The 24,561-nt window shown below is 39.7% G+C and overlaps 1 protein-coding gene and 1 long non-coding RNA gene across 4 annotated transcripts in view; one reads left to right on the top strand and one right to left on the bottom strand.

Moving 5' to 3' along the window:
* serpinb1.L (serpin family B member 1 L homeolog) overlaps positions 1–19,403 on the top strand; it is a 28,633-nt gene extending 9,230 nt beyond the window's left edge. For 2 of the 3 annotated variants that reach the window (XM_018266688.2, XM_018266690.2), the window contains 5 exons: positions 9,597–9,737; positions 15,772–15,889; positions 16,466–16,608; positions 16,693–16,860; positions 18,897–19,403. In XM_018266688.2, coding sequence (XP_018122177.1) covers positions 9,597–9,737; positions 15,772–15,889; positions 16,466–16,608; positions 16,693–16,860; positions 18,897–19,292 — 966 coding nt within the window. In that variant the 3' untranslated portion in view covers positions 19,293–19,403. 3 annotated transcript variants of the gene reach the window in all.
* LOC121394685 lies at positions 285–947 on the bottom strand. Its single transcript, XR_005961930.1, has 3 exons — positions 802–947; positions 606–688; positions 285–324 (listed from the first exon to the last, which is right to left on the bottom strand). It is a non-coding gene; the product is annotated as an uncharacterized LOC121394685 (long non-coding RNA).
* Positions 19,404–24,561: the final 5,158 nt, after the last annotated feature.

Genomic DNA, 24,561 nt, shown 5'->3' on the forward strand with positions numbered 1-24,561 from the left:
TAAGTTTCCATGGCAACTAAAAAAAACCTGCTCAATGACAATCTGCAAGTTCCCCTGAATAGAACGATACTCCATACGTATGGATACACATAGAGACGCAGCCACCGAACACCTCAAAACAGGCACAATGCATAAAATTGGGGCTGTGAATTTATGTGCAGTTCTCAACTCTTTTCATTCTAAACTGCCCCTTACCTGTGAAATAACCCCCACAAGCCATCTATTTCCTAAAAGTACACTTCTTCAGCTTTTCAAAGATGCCATTCTTTCTTTTCTACACAGAGAATTGTGGCCGCAGTTCTTTGTAGAAGACAGCGATTTGGTCTGAAATAAAGGAAAAGAGAGTTACAAAGTTCGATTTCTCCCTAAGTTTCCATGACAACTAACAAAAACCTGCTCAATGGCAATCTGCAAGTTCCCCTGAATAAAACGATACCCCATATGTATGGATACACATAGAGACGCAGCCACCCAACACCCCAACACAGGCACAATGCATAATATTCGGGCTGTGAAGTTATGTGAATGCATCCATATTTTATCCTAAACTGTCCCTAACCAATAAAATAACCCCCACAAACTATAGATATCTTGAAAATAAACACCTTCAACTATTCAGAGATGCCATTCCTGCTTTACTACGTGGATAATTGTGGCCACAATCCTTTGTAGAACTCAGTGCTTTGGTCTGAAATAAAGGAAAAGACAATTTACAAAGTTAGATTTATACCCAATAATTTTGGGACTACTCTGATGGATCTGCATCTGGGCCCCACTACCCCAAAAATATATTTCACTCACCCTTTTCGATTTAGTGGAGCGTCTGAGTTTCATCTGTCCTGTTGTGCAACGACTTCATCTGTCCTGTTGTGCTTCTTCGTACACTTCACCAATGACAAAATCTGTACCACATTTGCAAATATATTTACCAACAGAATCCATAGTACTCATGCAAAAAATGTAGGATAGGAAGGAGCATTACAATCCGCAGACTTGGCTGCAAAATACCTTTATTGTCACAACATGTTTCGGATCATCATGGATCCTCACTTGAAAAAGGATCCATGATGATCCGAAACATGCTGTGACAATAAAGGTATTTTGCAGCCAAGTCTGCGGATTGTAATGCTCCTTCCTATCCTACATTTTTTGCATGAGTAAAAGTTTGGCCTGGCTGGTGTGGCCTGAGTAGGAAAGTGAGCTACACAGGTGGAGATCGTTTGGACAAAACTTAATTTTTGCAAGAATCCATAGTACATTTGACCCATAAATTATGCAAGTGTCCTAAGAAGTGCACACCAGAAGTTTGTAAAAAAGCTGGTGCCCTACTGGTGGCAGACATGGCACGTGATCAAAGTACTATTCCTATTCACAGAGCCACTGCAACTTGTCCAACCTAATTACTGCATAAATATTCAATGTGCGCTACAAGTACAAAAAAAATGGATTGTTCCAACCACAACTTTTCGGGAAAAAGATTCTGAATGCCTACACTATAAACAATTCTAAATGGAAGACCATAGTGTTCCGCCACCCTGTGCTCAAAAACCGAAAACTGAAGACATGCTACCCACAAATCCAGAGATGCCTAAATCTACAAAAACAAATGCAAATGTTGCCCAGAAATACAGACAAAACTATAGATAAATGCGCTGATAGAGGAGCTTTTGAGGTGCCAGTAAAAAAAAAAACTTGTGGCATCAGCATTAGAGATGCACATCATCCCATGTATTCATCACACACCACAAGTTCTATCGTGCGCCCTCTCGACCAACCAGCACCTCAGTTTGCTATTGCACCAGCGCAATACAAATGCTATCCATAAAACTACAACTGGCCTAAAGCACCATAGCTCAACACAAAAACTGAATGCATAGACTAAGAACAAACCTACATACAATTGTTTTTACTGCTACACTGCACAAAAAAATTGCTCACCCTGTGCCAAATTCTACACCATAAATCACTACCAAGATCACTACTATACAGAAAAAAAAATGCCAACTTTTGCATCGTCAAACTTTTTTTATCAATATCTATAGATTACCAATATCTATAACCTAGTTATAAGCCAAGTAGGTACCTGCCAAAATGTTAAATCTCAAGGGGGGCTTGAATCTGAAAAACCACTGCACAAAACAAAAGAAATGCACATCATTTTGCCAGCACATATAACCAGTTATTGCTAGTTCATGCATAAAAACCTAGAGCGTGAAATGTTAGAACTCGATGGGGGGCTTGAATCCAAAAAACCACTGCACAAAACACAAAAAAGCGCATCATTCTGCCAGCACACCTAACCAGTTATCGCTAGCGTGTGCATAAAAACCTAGAGCGTAAAATGTTAGATCTCAATAAGGGGCTTGAACCTGAAAATAAAGAACAAAGAAGGACCGCTACTGTTCATCGCTCTTGCCTATATCCAGGTGCTCAGTCAAACAGTGTCCCCACTGTGGACGCTACAAAACTCGACAGACAGGCGGCACTTCTGGAATAGGTTTATTGGGGTTGCTGCTGTAAAAACCTAACGCGTTTCGGGAGTAGATCCCTTAGTCATAGGACCTATGACTAAGGGATCTACTCCCGAAACACGTTAGGTTTTTACAGCAGCAACCCCAATAAACCTATTCCAGAAGTGCCGTCTGTCTGCCGAGTCTTGAACCTGAAAAACCACTGCACAAAATACAAAAGAAAAAGCACATCGTTTTGCCAGCACACCTAACCAGTTATTGCTAGCGTGTGCATAGACACCTAGCGTGTGAAATGTTATATCTCAAAAGGGGCTTGAACCTGAAAAACCACTGCACAATCACAACTTCAAAAAAACACGAAATAAAAAGCATCACTTTGCCAGCATGTGCATAAAAACAGAGCATGCCAAGTTTACTACATCCTTTTACCACCAACAAACCCAGAGAACCCTAACCTACCAACACAACTCATGGCCTCTCGTAGTGTACCACAGTGTGGTACACCTCAAAACAGGGTTGGAAACACAAAGCAGGCTTGCTAGGACACTTGGGACAAAAATATCGCACATCTTTTCGAACACCCCTGGAACGGCAAACCTTACAAGTTCTCTGGGCATATCTTTTATTAGGAGTTGGTGGAATTTGTGCAATGAAATGCTTACCCACCATTCGGGCAACATTGTCATTGCCAGGCATTTCTGGAACCTCCTGTACATCACCAAACAAAAGGGCAGGGAGCAGTTGCAGCAGATAATTGTATAAAGACAATTTTGGGCCTGGTACTGCCGCCTTGTAAACGACATAGGAATTATAAAGGGCCATTTGAATCATGTAAATTGCTGCTTTTTTGTACCAGGCCCTGGTTTTTCTGGTGGCGTCATAGTAAGTTTGAATTTGGTCTGTTTTATCAACGCCACCCATATGCTTACTATATTCTTTACAACAGAGTGGCTTTGATTTTGCGGGCCTGCCACGTCTGTGTTGGACAACTACACTCTCATTGTGGATAGTAGTAAGCATACAAACATTTTTTGTGTCTGCAAATTTTAGTGCCAGGAGCTCATCACTTCTAAGAGCATAAACTTCTCCACGTTTTAATTTCTTTTGCACCAGTTCCTTAGGCAGTCCTTTGCGGTTTTGCCTAACGGTGCCACAGGCTGGGGTGTCCAACCAGTAAAGCGTTCTAAATAAGGGGACGCTAGTGTAGAAGTTATCCACGTATAAGTGGTAACCTCGGCCCAACAGTGGAGATATGAGCTCCCAGACAATTTTACCACTGGCAGTCAAATCAAGGGGACAACCGGGGGGGTCCAAATTAGTGTCCTTTCCCTCATAGAACATGAAAGAATTAGTATAGCCCGTGCTGCTTTCGCAGAGTTTGTAAAATTTCATCCCATAGCGAGAACGCTTACTAGGGATGTATTGGCGGAATCTTAGGCGCCCTTTGAAGAGCAAAAGGGACTCGTCCACACATATATTTTGGGAGGGGGTGTAGACCTCTGCGAAGCGCTGAGACAGGCTATCTATAAGGGGCCTCAATTTGTAAAGCCTGTCGTGACCGGGCTCATTAGGGGGAACAGCCGCTGCATTGTTGCTAAAATGAAGAAACCGCAGTAAAATTTGGTAGCGGTTTCTTGGCATAACGGCTGAAAAAAGAGGGATGGAAAGGACTGTAGTGGTATCCCAGTATGAAGCTAAGGTATTGCGTTCTACGAGTCCCATTGCCAATGTGAGCGCCAGGAATCTTTTGATTTCATTTACAGTAGTGGGATACCACGCCTGGGCTCTTGAATACCCTGGTAAAGGGTGGCTGGCAAGATACTGCTCAGCGTATAAATTTGTGTACTGGACCATGTCCTGTAGGATGGCCTCTGTGATAAAAAGATTGAAGAAATCTATAATTTGAAAGTTAGTGGTGTCCACCTTGACGCCCGCGACTGCAGTGAATGGGGGAATTTCGGGGGCATAATTACAGGGAGGCCCCCACATAGGCGCTCCAACTGCTGCATCATCACTACCCTCACCCTCTTCAACCTCCATGGGTGCATCTGGCACACTGCCACCAGCCTCTGCCTCTGCCTCTTCCTCTGCTTCTTCAGCAGTAAGCGTGCCGCCACTACTAGCCTCTGCGCTAATAGTGCTGCTATCACCAATCTCTGATTCCTCACTAGAGTCATCAGATGGGACATACTCAGAATCGGAATTGCTAAATTCCTCTGAGCTGGAGTCCTCGCAATACCTAGCCGCTTCCTCAGCGGTATAAAACCGTTTGGCCATTGTGCCAGAAATTTACAGACAACTACAAAGCTAAGAATCAATAGGCAAGTCAAACAAATAAAAAAAAAGCTAATACAATCAACCACAAGAAAAAAAAAAAAAAAGCAAGCCAGCAAGATGACTGAGACCCCTGCTAATATAAACAACCAGAAGAAAAAAAAAAGCAAGGCTGCAAGATATGACCAACAGTTAACCCCTGCTAACAGAAACAACCAGAATAAAAAAAAAAAAAAAAGCAAGACAGCAAGATGACTGAGACCCCTGCTAATATAAACAACCAGAAGAAAAAAAAAAGCAAGGCTGCAAGATATGACCAAAAGTTAACCCCTGCTAACAGAAACAACCAGAAGAAAAAAAAAAAGCAAGGCAGCAAGATATGACCAACAGTTAACCCCTGCTAATATAAACAACCAGAAGAAAAAAAAAAAGCAAGGCTGCAAGATATGACCAACAGTTAACCCCTGCTAACAGAAACAACCAGAAGAAGAAAAAAAAGCAAGGCAGCAAGATATGACCAACAGTTAACCCCTGCTAATATAAACAACCAGAAGAAAAAAAAAAGCAAGGCAGCAAGATATGACCAACAGTTAACCCCTGCTAACAGAAACAACCAGAAGAAGAAAAAAAAGCAAGGCAGCAAGATATGACCAATACAAACAAGCAGAAGGAAAAAACCTTGAGCTTGAACAAATGAACCTTATGGAATGCTATGGAATAAAGATATGGCACAGTTTACAATCCACGTAATCCCTGACTTTCTGGAACAATCACCTAAAATCAGAAAACAGAATAAGACCACTAAATGGTGTCACAGCAAAGGGAACTATCTTTTGGGGCACTAAACAAGCAATAAAGTGTGCAATAAACAGTGCAAAGAAAACTCCTGAAAAAATCACTAAAATGCAACACTACTCAAAGCAATAAAAGAACAGCGAATACACTAAAATCAGCGGTCAAGGGTCCTAGATTCTCTAGTGACCTACAAAGGGAACTTTTTCGGGGGAACTAAGCAAGCAGTAAAAACAGCTAAAGCAATAAAAAAACTGTTATTGGAGTGAAATTGGTGGTCAGAACTATAGATCCACCAGCGTCACTGCAAATGGAAAGTTTTTTGGGGAACTAAACTAGCAGCAAAGAACAATGCAAAGGGTAAACGTAATAAAACCACCAAAAGCAATACAGTGAACAGTTATTTGGGTAGGGGAAAACTTTTCTAGAAAACTAAACCAGCAGTAAAGAAAAATATAAAGAATAAACGTAATAAAATCACTAAAAGCAATAAAATGAAGTTATTGGAGTGAAATCGGTGGTCAGAAATCTAGATCCACCAGCGTCACTGCAAACAGAAACGGATGAGAACAAAACAAGTAATAGCGCAATAAAAGTGCAATAAAATCACAAACCAATGATGAAAATGGCCAAAAAACAGTAAAACGCAATCAAATCAGAGCAGAAATAAAGTTTGAGCAACAAATAAAGACAAATGACTAAAGAAAGCAAAGTAAAAAATAAGTAGAGATAAAAAGTAAGAAAGTAAGTGTGTAAGTGTGAGTGTGTGTGTGTGAGTGTGTGTGTGTGAGTGTGTGTGTGTGAGTGTGTGAGTGTGGGAGTGTGAGCTTGGCAAAGTTGCCTGTAAGTGTGCTAAGGCCAAAGACAGAAGAAAAAAAAAGAAAAAAAAAAGATTTTTTTTTTTTAGAGAGAATATGTAAAGTAAAGGGTGTAGAGAGGTGCAGTTCAGCTCACAATGTTGAATCCAGGCAATCCAGGCGACCAATCCAGCGATCAAAGCTCAGACAGGCAGCAGGGGGAACTCCAGCAACCATAAGTGCGCAGCAGGAGGGAAGGTGTGACAGTTGGGGGGAGTTATTTATAGGGGGAGCAGTGGAGACGTCATCAGTGTGCTCCTCGTGGTCTCCACTGCTCCCATTGGCTGCCTGGGACGATCGAGGAAGCGATCCGGTAAGTGAACCGCCTCTGCTCGTTGCCTAGGGGGATCTGTGCGTGTTAGAAGCGATGCGCCGGTTTTTTGTGCGCATCGCTTCCTGGCCTGGGGGAAATGCTGCAGAACGTAGAATCTACGTTCTGTGGCATTTCAAGTTACTTTGCCTCAGAACGTAGATTCTACGTTCTGTGGCACTTAAAGGGTTAATGTGAGATACAAAGCACCCAGATATTATCTGTTGGTGGTCAGATTTATTATTAGTTGTGCCTGTGTTTGTAATGTATATAAACTATAGATGGTACTTTTTGCTTAAACAGCAACATAGTTACTAAGTGTATTAGTAGATATCGACCAGAGGTAATGTCAAAAATCACAGATATGTTTTTAGGAAATTGGCAACATGGGAGCCTTTTTTTCTATTGAAAAATCAGTTTTAGCACAGTGGATAGGAAGTCCTCTAACAATGTAGGGCATGTGTGTAGTAGTATACTGAGTGAAAAAGTCATGTGATTTTGCCTTCTCAATTTTTATTGGTAGCCCAAAGCAGAAACAAGGTGCCACGAAAAAACGCCCAGACTCTAATGTAGTTTGCTAAAAATGATGTGCGACAAAAAATTTTTACAAATTTTTTGGCTTTTGTTTCTCAAATTTTTGGTGAAGCCAAAGAGTACAGGTTCACGTATCACTAAATTTTAGCTTTTGGACTGGACCATAACTAGATATTACTGGGCCCCACAGCAATTTCTTTTTCGGGCTCCCAAAATGTCTAGAGGTTGACCTGGTTTACCAATATTTATTGAAATATTATATGAATAAGGGCATGGTGGGGCTCCTATTTCTCTAGGGTCCCCCTGCAGCTGCCAGATCTGCTTCCTCTGTAGTTACGCCCCCTGTTTATAACAATGGTCAACTGATCTCTATCAGATATATAAATCTTTCACATTGTGAAAGGTTTCTCTGTAGTCACTGTTTTATGCTGTGCAATTAAACAGGCACAAATAGACTGTCAGAGTCATAAAGTGATTCATGCATTGTGTGAACTTTAGACACAGAAAGAACCAAAAATTATATATGCACAGGGCTTGATGAGATAGAAGAGGCAGTAAAATTAAGAGATAACAACACTGGTGTCATTTACTCTTATGCACTTATCAGCTGCAATACAAATTTGTTATGCTTATATCCTCTTTGCTAAAGTTAATTTGTCACATGTACCCTTGGTTTATAAGGCCCACTGACCCTTAATTCTACAGTTGCAGGAGTAGGCGTTGTCTGAAGAATATAGGAGTGTGCATTGCAAAATAGAATGGCCCAGCAATAAAAGAATTTCTCAAGTGAAGAACAGCAACTAAGGCTACCACCACACACTGGTATAATTGTAGAGCAAGCAAACCCCACAGTTGCATGGGGCTTGGACTGAGGGGGTCTGCTTTCTCTATAACTGGTTGAAGAAGAAGAAATTCCCCCTCCCCAGCCACTCTCCTACCATTAGCTGGAGAGCAGGGGAAGCAGCTTTCTAAAGTGCCTTCACCCAGAGCCACTGCATGTGGGTTCAGTTTTTGGCAAAAGTTCAAAATAATGTGTGTGGTGAAAATCACTGCCCACCCATGGATCTTGGTGTCATCTCACCACAAAAGGATTTTCCAAACACAAGTAATGTCTTAAAATGAGTCACTTGGACACTGGTAACTCTTACTCTTTTTGGCTAAGTCCAAATTTGCCCACATATGGTTCATGGTTCAGTGTCGGACTGGCCACGGCCCTCATGGGTCCCCGCCGGCCCAGACCTGCTCCCCCAATCAGGCGCCCCTAAAAAAACCCACCTGCACATTTCTCTGCGCAGACCAGGTCCAGACTGGCAATAAGTGGTTTCTGGCAAATGCCAGAGGAGCTGCTATAAGGTCCCATAGACAGTCACTATTTAGTGGGCTGGTGGAGGACTATTTTGGAATGCCAGGGCCTATTTTGACTCCCAGTCCAGACCTGGCACAGGCGCTTGGTGTTGCAGCTCCTGCACAGTGTAACGGCATTTGCGCAGGCACGAGGTGCACTGGTGTTCAGCAGCCGCTCGCAGGGGAGCCGGGAGGGGGCCCCTAGTGACTGCCTGGAGGGCCCTTCATGTGCCAGTCCCGGTGGGCCCCCATTGCTCCAGTCCAACCCTGTTTGGAGTACTGACATACATTCAGTGATGTGTAATGGTGGTAGCATCACACTGTTTTTCTGCATTTAGTAATTTGTATACTGTATTTGAAAGTATATATTTTTTTATATAGCGCTACTAGCTAGTACACAGCACTGGACAACAGAACACTACATTAATAGAACAAACAAGGGCCAACACCATTATGTGCTAAGTTTTAAAGGAAAAAGGGAGGGTATGCCTGTGAAGTAAAGCATACAATCTAAGTGGGTGGGTAACTTACTATTGGGGGATATTAAGTGCTGCAGTTTGTGGTGATTGAGCCAAACTATATAACATTTATGAAACGAATTAAGCCATTCCCCTGGTAGATGTAAAGCCACCTTACATGAAAGAATCCTGCAGATAAAACAACATATATATTATTTAGTATATTTTATATTATATAAAATATCTATAATATGTTTTTTTTAATATATTTAATTTAAACATCTTAAAGTACTTCCCTTTCTGAACAGGTAGATATAAGGAGCCCCCCACCCACAGTCAGCAATGTGCTGCTGACCAGTGGTTCATTGCTGTTTGGGAGACCAACATTCCTTGGGAGTCAGGGTATTGATTTCACTTTCTGCGGGGTGTTTAATTTGTGGTGATTACTCATGCAAACAGAATATTTCAGTTTTTCATGTGTAGGTGTCAGTAGAATTATGACTTATTCAAGTGTCTATATACTTTTGCAATGCATTAATACCCTTTTTGATTTTAGACTCTGCATTTTGATGCTGTGAAGGACCTCCATTCAAACTTTCAAACCCTAAATGCTGAAATTAACAAGAAAGATGTTTCTACATATGCCTTAAATCTGGCCAATCGGCTGTTTGGAGAAAAGACCTTCAACTTCCTTCCAGTAAGTAAATGCTATATGTATAATGTTTTTTACAGCTATAACTAATTATGCTTTTACATTGTACTAATAATGGTATAAGTTATGCTTTAAATATCACATAACAAATTAATTTTTTTAGTTAAGGGATTCTGTCATGATTTTTATGATGTCGTTTTTACTTCTAAATGACACTGTTTATCCTGCAAATAATTCACTCTACCATATACAATTCCAGCAAGTGTATTTTTTTTAGTTGTATTATTGGTGTGTAGGCAGCCATCTCAGGTCATTTTGTCTGGTCATGTACTTTCAGAAAGAGCCAGCACTTTAGGATGGAACATTCATAAGTAATTAGATGCCACTGGAGTTAAATAGTGTCAAGTGCTCCATCCAACAGTGGTGGGGTGCACCAATTTCACTTAACCATTCGAAGTGTAGTTACTTCTGTGTTGTATATTTAAAGATGCATAGCACTACATGTTTCGAACCTCATGGGTCCTCAATTTTTTTTTTTAGTTATAATATTTGTGTAGGCAGCCATCTCATGTAATTGATTCCGAGCTTTCAGAAAGAGCCAAAACTTTACAATGAAACTGCTTTCAGATAAACTATTGTTTCTGCTACTCAATGTAAGTGAAGGAGTGGCAGTCACGGGTGTATTACTATTGAGTACTACTCATATCTACCCCTAGAGCACACCACCCCCCCGCCATAAAAATTGACGGAGTGCCCTGGCACATAGGCCGTAGAAAGTGGTGGGGAGGGGGATTTGAACGCTATAAACAGACCCTGCAGTCCTGGCCCCCCCCTGACCAAGGGGTCTGGTTCCTCTGGTTCACACCTCATACAAAATGATGGAGGGGCACCATCAATGTGTCACTGTATGTAGCACAGTGAACATGAACTGTTCATCTTAGAGTGGTCTTGATAGGTTTCCCTGTCTCCTGCTGTATTCTGCCTTCCCTATGCTCCCTGTGTGTGTGCCATACTCTGCCTTCCCTAGGCTCCTTGTGTGTGCCATACTCTGCCTGCCCCATGCTCCCTGTGTGTGCCATACTCTGCCTGCCCTATGTTCCCTGTATGTGCCATACTCTGCTTGCCCTATGCTCCCTGTGTGTGCCATAAACTGCCTGTCCTGTGCTCCCTGTGTGTGCCCTACTCTGCCTGCCCTTTGCTCTCTGTGGGATGTGAGCCTGGTAGAGGTTTGTTAGCATTTGGAAATTGTTGTTAGGGGCACCTTAGGGCACACAATCATGTTCTGGGGGTGATGTGTTATACACAGACTTAATGAACCTTTTCACATATGGGTGATGCCCCTGCAGTGAGCACCAACCATTTGGTTTTCTGGTGAGCTACCACCATTAAAGTGAATTTGGTCATACAAGTTTTTGTGATAACATGGGTGTTGTTTAAAGTAGGTGTGGTTTAAAAAGGGCAGTGCTATACACTGGCTTCCATTATCAGCCTTAGACCACGAAGGCCAGAAAACTTCCAGCCCTCAGTACCACAGAAGTTAAACAGCACTGCTTTAGATGATTCTCCATTTTATTTAGGTCTGACACTTTGAGGCTAAAAATTTGTTCCTGAGGGATTTTCCCTGGATGAAACACCTTGTTTACATATGGCAAACATTTGCCATATGTAAACATATTTTCAACATTCATGGATTTAGCCAGATCTTTCCATTCCAGCACTGCTTCTATTACAGGCTTTAATGGAAAAGTGTCAGCCCTTTGTTGAGCAAAGAACATGGCCCATAGGGCTGTAGTTACGTCCCTGGCTACTGCCATTATGTGCCAACTGCTAGTAACCGCCTATCTCTGACCAAGCACTCACTGACAGCATTTTGCAGCTGTTGGAACTATTCCTTGCTTCAGAAAATGGTGCATTTATTAAAATAAACTGACTAATCAGCCACAATTTAATGTCTTTTAAAGTGGTCATGGCCAAAAATCTGCTGTCTATGCATCTATTTATCAGATGCTGCATCTTGAGCAAGTGATATTTGTGCTGCACTAACTCACTCTGAGGCACTCCCTTGTGCATGTACTCCCAGAGTGCTCTGTAGAAATTCAGTGGTGAGAACTCCGTTTTCCTGCTGACGTTTTGCGGTCATGTATCCTTCTCATGAGATCTAAAACATGTACATTTCTGTTTCAACCTCCCCACTGATTTAGTCAAAACTGGAAGGGAAGTTGGTGGTGAAAGCAGGGCTGCCATCAGAAATCTATGGGCCCCGTTGTACAAGTTATTACTGCAACATATGGTTATGGAAAATTACTTGTTCCCAAAATTGAGGTGCCCAATAATCTTGCTGAGGAGATTAATAATTATTCCACTTCTGAAAAGTTAATGTAGGAGCTCCAATAATTCAGTAGATGGATCCACATATCTACAGCCAATGTTATTCTATAATAAGTAGTTCATATAAACAGTTCCATTAATTAATGTTTTAATAAGTAAGAATTTATTGGTGGTGAGTGCAGTTTGAACCATACTTCCTGCCTGCCCCTGTCCTGCTCCTCTATTTGTCCAGGCCCCTGAAACAATATTCCCTGATGGCAGCTCTGATGGGGGGCCCTTGTCTGGAGAACAATACAGGGCCCATGATCATGTAATCTGCCCCTGGAGTTAACCCATTTTATGTGTGGCCTGCAGGACATAAGGACACTTGATTTAACTTGTGTTGATGTACTAAGCTTTTTGGATAGTTATTTGCAATACACCTGTTGTGTGACCTTTCTGTACCTTGGCCCATCTCGAAAGGAAATCACATTTCCCCCAGACTTCTCAGATATAAGCCACTTGAACAGCTGTTCTGATGGAATGATTGAAGTTTGAAAACAGCTCTGCATGTGTGTGAGATGTATAATGCACCCACGCAAAATGTTCTGGGGAGCATGTCAACACATTTGTGCTATTTAAGATTGCCGTTTAGTCTGGAGAATCACCAAGCACCAGTTGCTGAAACCATGTACAATAGCTAATTACATTTTTGGCTTATGCTTTGTGATAACATTCCTTGATAGGTCAATAACATGAACCCAGAACACTTTCCAAAAATAGCTATTTATTAAGTTGAGTGAAAACTGTTAACTTGTTTAATGCAAATAAAGAAACATAAATCTCTTCTGTTTCAAGCAGGTGACATATCACCCTAGATTAAAGTGGACCTGTCACCCAGCTGTATAATAAAAGTCCTTTTAAACTTAAACATGAAACCCGAATAATTTTTTTTATTAAAGCATCCATACCGGTTATAAATGCATTTAAATATCTCAGCTGTCAATCATCCCCACCTCTTTGCTTTAGGCAGCGCTGCGTTTTCATCCGACAGTCGGCTAAATGTAGTTCTTACCTGTGATTTCTCCTTCACTTCCGTTTTCTTTAGAACATCTGACAGGTCGCACGCGTTTAGTCGCATTGCGACGTGTCGGCTCCAATCGCGTCATCAAGTCCTACCCTTAGACTAATTGCGGATTGCTTTTGGCAACTGCATGTGTCATAAGCCCTTTTATATTCCTGGATTTTCACAGTCCCTCATTACATTACATTTGGATACATAAATAAATCACTCCTTCACACTCAGCCCTTTAAGGAAATCCCAGCTAAAACTATAGCTATAGTAGATGTGGTTGATTTGTAATCTCAGGTAACACGACTGTAACCACAGTTAAAAATCCATTATTTAAAACAGCTCACCTTCAAATTAACTTTATGTACATTATAGAAGGAACAATTCTTAGCAACTTTTTAAGTGATCTTAAATGTTTATAGTTTTTTTACTGAACATATTTGCCTGATTCTTCCAACTTTGTATTTTTACAGTTTTCAAATGGGGTCACTATCCTCAGAAGCCAATATACTTTTGCTCTCCGAGACTGCAATTTTATTATTATTCCTATATTTTATTACATATTTTTTTTTTTATTCAGGCCTCTCCTATTCATATTCCAATGTCTCACTCACACCACTGCTTGGTTGGTAGGGTAGTTTGGACACTAGCAACCAGAGGAGAGCTGCTGAACAAAAAGTTAAACAATTAAAAAACGATCATAATAAAAAAAAAAGTTAACAAAAAAGTTCAAATTGTGATTGTGTTTAGAGGTGAACAACCCCTTTAAGCAAATATTTGGGGGCCTATTGGGGTAATATGATAAAAGTCACAATATTTGTAAGGGGGGAAATGGTTGTGTAATGTGAAGCATGCAATGTATGAGAATTTAAGTGTGTACATATATGTATACATCATGGGGCAGATTTATCAAGGGTTGAATTTCGAGGGTTAAGAAACCCTCTAATATGACCCTTGAAGTAAAATCCTTTGAATTTGAATATCGAATTCGAAGGATTTTAGCGCAAAAACTTTGTTCGAAGGATTTTAAACCATCGATCGAAGGATTTTTATTCAACCAAAAAAAAGTGCTGGGGAAGGTCCCCATAGGCTAACATTGGACTTCGTTAGGTTTAAAGTGGCGAAGTATGAAGTCAACGTTTTTTTTTTTTTTTTAAAGAGACAGTACTTCGATTATCGAATTGTCTAACGATTTTTACTTCGAATCGTTAGAATCATTCGATTAGATCGAATTTGACCAATTCGATGGTCAAAGTACCCCAAAAATTACTTCGAAATTCGAATATTTTTTCATTCAAATTATTCACTCGAGCTTAGTAAATCTGCCCCTATGTGTATGGGGAGATATGAGTGGTGGGAAATGATGATGTGGGCATTGTGTAATGTTAATTGTATTATTATAGTGTAATTTTTACCCAAACCACCACCACGGAGCTAGAGTGATAAAATATAAAAATGGAAATAAACATGAAGGAGGAATCTTTCTTTAGGTGGGTGTAATCCAGTAAAGAACACCTGCTGGAGGAGAGAAGTCCAATCCTAACAAGAGGTGACAGGTGTAGACAGTGGTAGAAGAATATTTGTAATAATGTGCACTAGATGTACAAGTTAGGGAAAACAAAGATAACATGGGCAGCAAGGGCCCCAACCAGGAGTTCAAAGGAAGCAGCCTTCTGGTGATACTTCACCAGTTAGGGAAGAATTGTTAGTAAGGGAGTGACTTTTGATGGTTACGGTTCATGACTACTGTGCAAATTCCTATTTGGAATAACAAGGGGGCGCCAACGAAGAGTGTCGGTTTGTTGAGGGCAGGTGGGGATAGAGCAGATAGAGTGGAACAGAGAGCGACCCAAGGGAATCTAACGTTACAAGAAGGTAATGCTGTAATATTATCCTGAGAGTGCTGGAAAGTCTGCATGTTGAATGAACAGTGTGTGATTAGATGCTTATACCAGCTGAACAAAGCATTATTATTTACACGTGTAAATCCTAGTTATCTACATATGCGATCCTGGTTATCTACGGTAACTCCGCCTACAAGTTTGCAATAGGTCTAACAGCTCAAAGCAATCAATTTGAAAACTGCCTAATAGCTTAGTACTGAAGATTCAGGTTTTTACCTAAAAGTTTATGAAGCACAGAACCACAGCTTTCATGGCCTTTAAATATGATTTTTTGCTTTAGTTGTTCCCCAAAACCTTGTATTGTGGAATTGTTAATTCTAATGGGTTACTGGTTGCACAATGACAGAATTAAGACCTAGTATATATGATCGTAACAGGAGCCACAAATTGCGTAATGTTCAAGCGGCAGTTGCATGCTAGAGGAAGTCACAGGAGTGACCATATGAGGACACATGCAGGTTTCTTCACAATATGTGCTCTCTGACTTACAACATAAGTAATGTGATAAACCATTTTCTATAATGACAGTTGGTCTTTTGGTTTCTATAGAGTTATGTCTCCCTGCTGTCTCGACCCCAGGCTGACACTCACAATCACACCCAGTTAAAGAGAGTAGGGTTATAAATTAACACTGTGTGGTCATGCTTTTAGTGGTGCAAATGTGGATTAGGATAAGGTAGCCTTCATGTTTTCTTCTTATCTGAAATAACAAATGATCTGATATTACCATAATTTTCCATAGTTTTACAAATATTCATTAAAAATTTACAATATATCGAATATACTTTGCTTTTAGAATTTTCTGTCATCTGTCAAAAAACAATACAGTGCTGACCTTGGGACTGTTGATTTTATTTCTGCGTTGGAAGATGCCCGAAAAGAAATTAACAAATGGGTTTCAGAGCAAACCAAAGGTACATGACAGATTACTATATGGATACACATTTTGCCTTAAAAATATTTGCTTTAAATCATCTCTACAAATCCTTGTGTATTTTCTAAGCTCTGACTATTCTACAGTATATGAATTAAGACAATTCCTACTATTAAAAATCTAACTATGAGAATATAAAATAACTCAACACTTGCAACATTTTGTTATGTTGTCACATAGTCCTCTACTATTCATATTCCAGTCTCTCATTCAAACCAGGGGCTGGTTTCTAGTATAAATTGCACCCTAGCAACCAAATAGGTATTCCACACTGGAGAGCTAAATAATTTAAAAAATGCAAAAAATAAATGAAAATGAATTGCAAATAGTCATAGAATATGAAGGTCTACATCCTTGCAGTGAAAAAACCTACACAGACTCGGCACAACAAATTGCAGCAGGAAAAAAAGTTGCAGCGAAAGACCGTCTGTGGATTTTCTCTATGTTGATAGACAGGAATTTTTTGCGAAATACTTTGAAGCATTTTACATGTCCACATTTTGCTCATCAATATACTACAGCAAATACTGGATCTCATTATATTTTTGTTTTGTAGGTAAAATTCCTGAAGTGTTGTCTACAGGGACAGTAGACCGCTCCACCAAACTAGTGTTAGTTAATGCCATTTACTTTAAAGGCGACTGGGCTAAAAAATTCAATGCTGAACACACCACAGATATGCCGTTCCAGTTAAATAAGGTAAAGCAATATCTTATTGGCAAGTATATGGAATATAGTATGCAAATGCTGTTTCTTAATGTTGAATCTATTTATTTTACACAGAAGGAACAGAAGACAGTTAAAATGATGTATCAAAAGGAAAAACTTCCCTTTAACTACATTCCTGACATCAACTGCCGCATCTTGGAGCTGCCGTACGTGGACTATGAACTCAGCATGATTATCATATTGCCCGATAATATTAATGATGATACCACTGGACTGCAGCAGGTGCTCAAATTCTCATCTATTTCTTTGTATCTCTTTGTAAAATCAAATAACATTTCTCCAAAATTTGTGAGAATAATAATAAAAATAAAACAAGTGAATTAATGAATATTGTTCCTTTAAGGACATGTACAGAAGTGTGCTGCTTCCTGGAACCATTTGTGAATTTAAAGAACCAATTAATACAAAGTAGCTGAAGGACCTATACACTAAGTAATTATAATGAAAAACAGCCTCATAATGTACCCAATGCAGCTTATGGGGTTTCTAGTGCACCTGTTGCACATACCTACATTTTGTTCACTGTGTTGTATAGAATGGTGTCAAACACCTGCGAACATAACATAAAGTAGGAAAAATGTCCAAAATCTGACCCCTATGCCATAGGCCTTAGAGTACAGGTTCAGAAGCTACTGTTTGTTAAACAAACATCCAATCGTACTACAGCACAAACAAATCACTTGGCTATTCATACCCAGGGTAATGAAAAAACATATTTTCCCTAATTGTTGTACTTTATGTTGACACCAAAGGTAACATTTTTACACCATAATAGCATTTACACCTAAAAAAACAGGAATGGGTTTTTATGGAGTTATGTTGTGGTATAAAGGCTACTACACTAGATATTGTGTAGCTACTGCAGCACTAACATCCAGATAAGAATTATTTTGGAGGGCTTTGTCTTATTTTAAATGTGGAAATCTGATAAATTGCCCCCCCCCCCATTAGATGCCACATATATACTATAAATACAGTTGGTCTGCACAGATGTATTATGCCACTTGCTTACAGATGGGATCAACTTTGTTCTAACATTTCCCTTCGGACATGATGCAGCACAGACCACAGTGAGACAAAATGTTACAACATTCATTTAATGGAAAAATATAAATGTTTTGTACAAATGGAGTCAAATGCTGGGTCATTGTAATCAACATGAGGCACACAGTGAGATAAAAATTACTGCATCTTCAGTTACAAATAGTTGCGTTGTAGGGCTCTTACACATTAGTGTTTCTTTGTGCATTCCCTTGCTGTGGCTCTTTTATGTGTTCCATGACTGAGTAAACCCAAACCAAATAATTTCTACTCACTGTGCCTCAGGGAAGCGCAGAATACAGGTGGAATGCATCATATTGTTTTCTACCGGTGTTTGGCATGTCTGTTCTCCTTAGCATTCTGTTGATCTAGAGCAGGGATCCCCAACCTTTTGAACCCGTGAGCAACATTCAGAAGTAAAAGGAGTTGAGGAGCAACACTAGCATGAAAAATGTTCCTGGAGTGTCAAATAAGTGCTGTGATTGGTCATTTGGTAGCCCCTATGAGGATAGTAAACCTACATTGAGGCTCTGTTTGGCAGTATACCTGGTGTTTATACAACCAAAACTTGTCTCTAAGTCTGGAATTAAAAAATAAACACCTACTTTGAGGCCACTGGGAGCAACATCCAAGGGGTTGGAGAGCAACATGTTGCTCACGAGCTACTGGTTGGGGATCACTGATCTAGAGGATAAATTAGATTTGTCACCTGGGGTACATCTGTAATAGTATGGGCAACTAATCTCCTGAAAATGCCTTCCCCTTGCCTAAGCTTTGGATCACCACAACAGATAAATGGCCCATGTGCCACATTGGTTCAGGTTCATATTGCATTCAGAATTAAATTTTTTTTCTCCTCATGGGGCAAATTGGAGCAGCTTCAGATAAGCAATTTGACTTCCTCTGTATCAACAAGCAGTTAAATAGCAATTATATAGAAAATATAAGGTTCTAGAACCATTTAAGTACATGATTATAACCCCATTTCCCAATGAAATGAAAGATGTAAGGTTGTGCCATGTAGATAGTGTGAGAATAACATTTTGATCCATGTGTATAAATACTGAGATTTCCATCACAACAGACAAAAGCCCATTTAGGTAAAGGAACCGATATTGACATTGGGAATTGCTGTAATACTTGCACATTATAGTTACTTTGTTACAATCTTTTCTTTACACTCTGACAACTTTGTATTATTTCTGCTCTACCTGCAGCTTGAAAAGGAGCTATCTTTAGAAAAAATCCATGAATGGACAGAAAATATGATGCCCACGGATGTACACATACATCTACCAAAGTTCAAGCTGGAAGACAGTTACAAGCTTAAGTCACAGTTAGCAGGGATGGGAATGGTGGATCTTTTTAATTCAGGTAGTGCAGACCTTTCTGGGATGTCAGGTTCAAATAATCTGTTTTTATCAGAAGTGATTCACAAGTCATTTGTGGAAGTAAATGAGGAAGGGACAGAAGCTGCCGCTGCCTCTGCTGGAATTGCAATGATGTGCATGATGAGGGAAGAGGAATTCAATGCTGACCACCCTTTTCTATTCCTTATTCGTCACAACGCAACAAAAAGCATTCTGTTCTTTGGAAGATACTCCTCACCATAACACTAATCAAGTAGGAATGTTCCACGCACCATACCATTGTCACAAATCTTATTGAATTAAATTTACTTTTTGCTTTCTTTAACCAATAAAACCAAGATTTGTGATACAACAGCATTCAGTTGCCAGTGGTCTTGCCGAGTCTGCAGGTTGCCGAATTTTGGGCACAGGTCAGCACAGATATGCTGTTTAAATCCGTATGATACTGATGATGTCTGAGTTATGGTGTACTAAAAGCCAAAACATATCTTAATAGCTTTTTATAAAAGCTGCACATAAAATAAAAGTCCTTTGGAAAAGGCATTAGTAGAATATTTATATACCTTTACAAAGTGATCTGTCAGTAGAGATTTCTTTGGAGAAATTAGGATCTTCTATTTTATAGAACTACATTCCTATATTCTCTAATTTACTTTTTAGCTTTGTAAAATCTGAACATGACAATTTTGTGCATAATTCATTGTTTTTCAACCAGACACAGGCAGTCAGCTGAACTAGAGGCATTTTTCTCCTACAAAGGACATTCAACTGTGTAATTCCCAGTAGGCTATATTTGCATATAACATATCAGGTCAGCAGTTTGTGGGATCTACAATGAATGTGCTAGAAAAAATAAAATGCTGTGTATTTAATTCTCGGAATGTTGGCATGGATCAGAACACACTGCAAAATGTATACTGCCAACACCAATATTTTACAGTTGTTTAGGGAAATTGGCATGTTATTGCTTATTTTATAGTTATAGTGTCCAACTAGTATTCATCTTCTATTCTAGCTGCTGCCTGGGTAGTAGGACAACAGGGATCCTAGCACACAGCCATTAATATTCCAAATTAGCTACAGAAAACAAAAAAATGAAAAACCTTATGCAGAACAACCAAATCCATACAGCATGTGGCAAGGGCATACTGATAAACAAGCATCCAGTGCCAGATGAGATTCATTGCCAATAAATGTAAGGTTAAAAGGGTTGTAAACCCTGCTGCTCTGCACTGCTCAACCAAACTTTACTCAGTTCTTGCTGGATTACAAATCCCAGGATAATGTAACCTATAATAAGGGCTGAGGCATGTGGGAACTATAGTTCAGCAACATCAGGGTTGTATTCTAAAAGCAATATTGCACAACAAAACTTTTCCAAAACCAACAGGTCTGTTCTTTATCACCATGTAGGATTGCAGTGTAATATAATGAAGAAAAAATTACAATTCTCTCTATATGTAAGCTAACAGCAAGATGCCTGACATGCTGGTGGGAATCAGTCAATTATTTTGCATTTATAACTTCTATAAACAAAACTATGGGGTGCTGAGATGGCTAGGTTTACATCCCCTTTAAGTACCAGAGATTTAAAATTAGACAGGCTACTCATACCCCTAATCGTTTTAAGATAAGTGAATTCTAAATGGATAAGGACCTAGGAGAACTTGTGGTTGTTAAAATTAACTGCAGCCAGCAATGCCAGACAGCAGCAGCAAAGGCAAATAAAACGGAATACATTTACATAAGGGTAGGATCATTCTCTCACTTTACAAAGCCCTAGTAAGTCACTAGCTATAATATAAAATTAACCTGGCTGTGTATGGCCACCTTTATAGCCAATCGATTTAGGTAAAGCTATATGCATTGGGGTCGCTTTGGCTGGAGTACAGTTGGTCTCAGTTTAATTCCTCTTCTTTGAAAGCTACCCAGCTGGGATAACTGTTCTTTTGTTCCATTCCTAATAAAAACAGTTGTCCACCATATCACATCTTTTTGGACAACACACTTTAAGCTTTAAGGGTGGTGGCACACGCTGCTATTCGGGGAGATTAGTCGCCCAGTGACAAATCTCCTCTTCTTCGGACGACTAATCTTCCCAAAATGCCTTCCTGCCGGCTAGGATGTGAATCGCCGGTGGGATGGCACTCGGATCGCTTCGGCTTTCCGAAGGCGGGCTAAGTTTCCTCAAGAGGCAACTTTAGAAAACAACGGGATCCAAGTATCATCCTGCTAGCGATTGACATTCTAATCGGCGGGGAGATTAGTAGCCCGAAGAAGTGATTTGTTGCTGGCGACTAATCTTCCCGAATAGCAGCATGTGCCACCACCCTAATTTGCCAAGAAGCTGTGTGTCAATGAGCTTTTACTGTTAATTTACATCTTGCCACCCCTGAACAAACTGCTGATATGAATGATGAACATACACCTCTGTACTGCTTGGGTCTATTTCCACTTGTTATCCTCTAAATATCTTTAATATGATATAAGTGAAAGATTCAAGATGTTAAACAAAAAAAAAACCCTTAGCATAGGCAGAAACCAATCTGTCTAGCAACATATATAGTATTTAGGTAATGAATATTATATCTCAGGAAACCATCATGTGCACACATTTTTTTTAGGCATTTTAAGTAGGCAATTACATTGAGCTGATATAGAGGTGTTGGGATTTAGGTTAAAGTGAAAAGGAGGGCAACTTGTGCGTATTCTGCGATTTGCTTATTATAGGTATTCATGAACACAGAGGCTGTAGAGACTATAATTGGATGAATATTGCTAGCTATACTTGTATTACTAACCCAAACCTGTTCAGATAAAATAATTAATCCAAAAAAAAAAAAAAAAAAATAGATTGCCAGCTATATTTGCCTTAACTTTACTGCCACCTGCTGGACTGCAAAAATACACATTAGGAAACTACATTTCTATAAGTTTACCAAGCCTAACAAAATGAGGTAACACTGATAATTACCTAAGCTTACATTAATATGGAAAAAGCAAATCCCCTATTATGAATATACAAATCATAGTATATACAAATCGTAGATACTGTTGATTAAAAGAAGGCAATCTCATTCTCCCTTATAAATTTGAGGTAACTTAGTTTAGAATTTGAGTATGCAGAATAGTTTTGGTAAGAAGCATATACAGTAATTAATCATTTAACTGTCAATTGCTTGCTACGGTCATCTGCATTTCGTGCAACTCCACATAAGTGCTAGTAAATTTCCTATACAGTGGAACCTAAATTTTACATCCCGATTTTAAGATTCCCCCCATTTTACAAGTTGTTTTGTGGTCCCATTTATATATTATGCATAATACATTTGCCTGATTTTACATTTTCCTAGATTTTACACCATTTTTTAGGTCCCCTGAAAAACCTAAAATGGAGGGTTCTACTGTAGTTAAAATGCTTTATAGATATTCTGTATAACATTTCCCTTATGTAAAACAGGGATGCCCTAAAGGTAGATGTTGAGCAGAGTAAGTACATGAGAAAAATGTGGTGTTATACAGACCTATATATGTTCTTTCATAAATAAGTAGAACAAAATTACATCCTCCTGCAACCTAAAGGAGAAACTTCACGATGCGGTTGGAGCCGACATGTCGCCATACGTGTTGGATGTTCTGAAGATAACAGGAAGTGAAAGAGAAATCACAGGTAAAAAATGCTGCGCTTTCATCCGACAGTCGGATAAATGTACCGTATATACTCGAGTATAAGCCGAGGTAGAGTTTTTCAGCATATTTTGGGGGCTGAAAAATTCGGCTTATACGCGAGTATATACGGTAGTTCTTACCTGTGATTTCTCCTTCACTTCCTGTTATCTTCAGAACACCCAAAACGAACCATGCGTTTTATAACAGCCGCATCGTGGAGTTCCTCCCTAACAGAACTGTTCTAGTGCAGTAATGGTCATAGATCTTGATGGATAACAATTTGTCGCCATTCAACTCTGGTCACCTTGATGTAAGGAGAAATCACCAAAAAAGGTCCCCTGGAGTTGCCAAACCTAATCTGTTTGTGAACAAATATTGTCTTCTATAAAATTCACTACATTTAAACCACAACCAAACCATGCATTCTAGTGATGTACGGGTCAGGATTTCCCTCACCCGCCAACCTTTGGCCTGCCCGCATCCGCACTTCCGGGTTGCTTTTATAGACCCGCTGAATACGTCACAAAAGGGACGGGGCAAGCAGGCACATCGTCTATAAAAGAAGAACCTGGAAGTCAGCGTTTGACGCTGGTGTGCAGGGAGAGCAGAAGAAGAGCTCAACCTGCACTCAACCGCCACTCACGTGCGAGGTCGGCCAAAACCCGCAGGTATCAGGTTGGCCCGCACATCACGAAAACATTCAGCTGGTAGTACAGTTTAAGCTCAAAGTAAATGTATTGTATTATACCTTAAACTCACTCTATATTTTTAACCTATAAAACTTTTACATATTTAAAGTTTGATTTATAAAATTTTCAGCTTTTATATAGCATTGCTACCTAATAGCACCAGATATATATAAATCTGAGGCGACATGGCAATGGAGGTATGTAAGAGCCGTCTTCCCTGCCGGTGGGGTGCAGTCCGTGTTAGCTTTACATATGTATGTGAAGTTAATATACACGGCGATCTGTTATGTTTTTAATGATTTTAACTTCACACGTGGCACAATGGCACGCAGGTCACAGCGTATATATACACACACTATGGATGGTTATTTATGTATTATTTATTTTTTAGTAATGATGATGAGTATTGTGGCATAAATGGTTACACATTATACACTCCCACTTCTCGTCACTTCCCTTTTGGCGCGCAATGGGGGTATTTAAGTTTGTTTGTTGGTATGCACAATTTTTTGGTTCCTGAAGACGGCTCCAGTGGTCGAGCCGAAACATTGAGTAATAAAAGTTTTTGCATTTTTGTATAAAGACCTGTTGGTGCGGTTTTTCTTTTTTGCTTACTACTATTGACACATGTAACCAGCACACAGGCATTGCTTTTTTTGGTTGTCCATGTGCACTGTGTCCAAATTTGCTGATATTGGCGCTCACGAAAGATAAAAAGGATAAATGCTTGCCTGGGTCAGTCCTCGAAGTATCCATAGAAGTCGCACTCACAGGTCTTTAAGGTGAACAGAAAATATTAAATGTGGGCACAAAAAAACTAAAGTTTCGGCTGGGACACCAGCTTTTCTCAAAGTGAAACAACAACACAAATGTCGGTTAATATGCAGGAACTGGCGGGAAGGTGCGTGACGTGCAGAGTCAGTGTGACGTGTAACATTATCACAGGTCTAACTGAAAATGCTTTATTCAAATGAACCACTAAAAAAACAGTAAGGAAGTGAAAGCGGGTCCCTATATTTAGCGTGCAAACTTAAATAATCTTAGTTGGGGGACCTCACCCTGTGTCAAACTATTTAGCATGACGTGAAATATAATACTAAACTTGAAGTGCAAATGTGATACTAGAAATAGAGTGTACAGTTTCGAAAGAACCG

This window comes from Xenopus laevis, chromosome 6L (assembly GCF_017654675.1).
Source record: "Xenopus laevis strain J_2021 chromosome 6L, Xenopus_laevis_v10.1, whole genome shotgun sequence".
NCBI lineage: Eukaryota > Metazoa > Chordata > Amphibia > Anura > Pipidae > Xenopus > Xenopus laevis.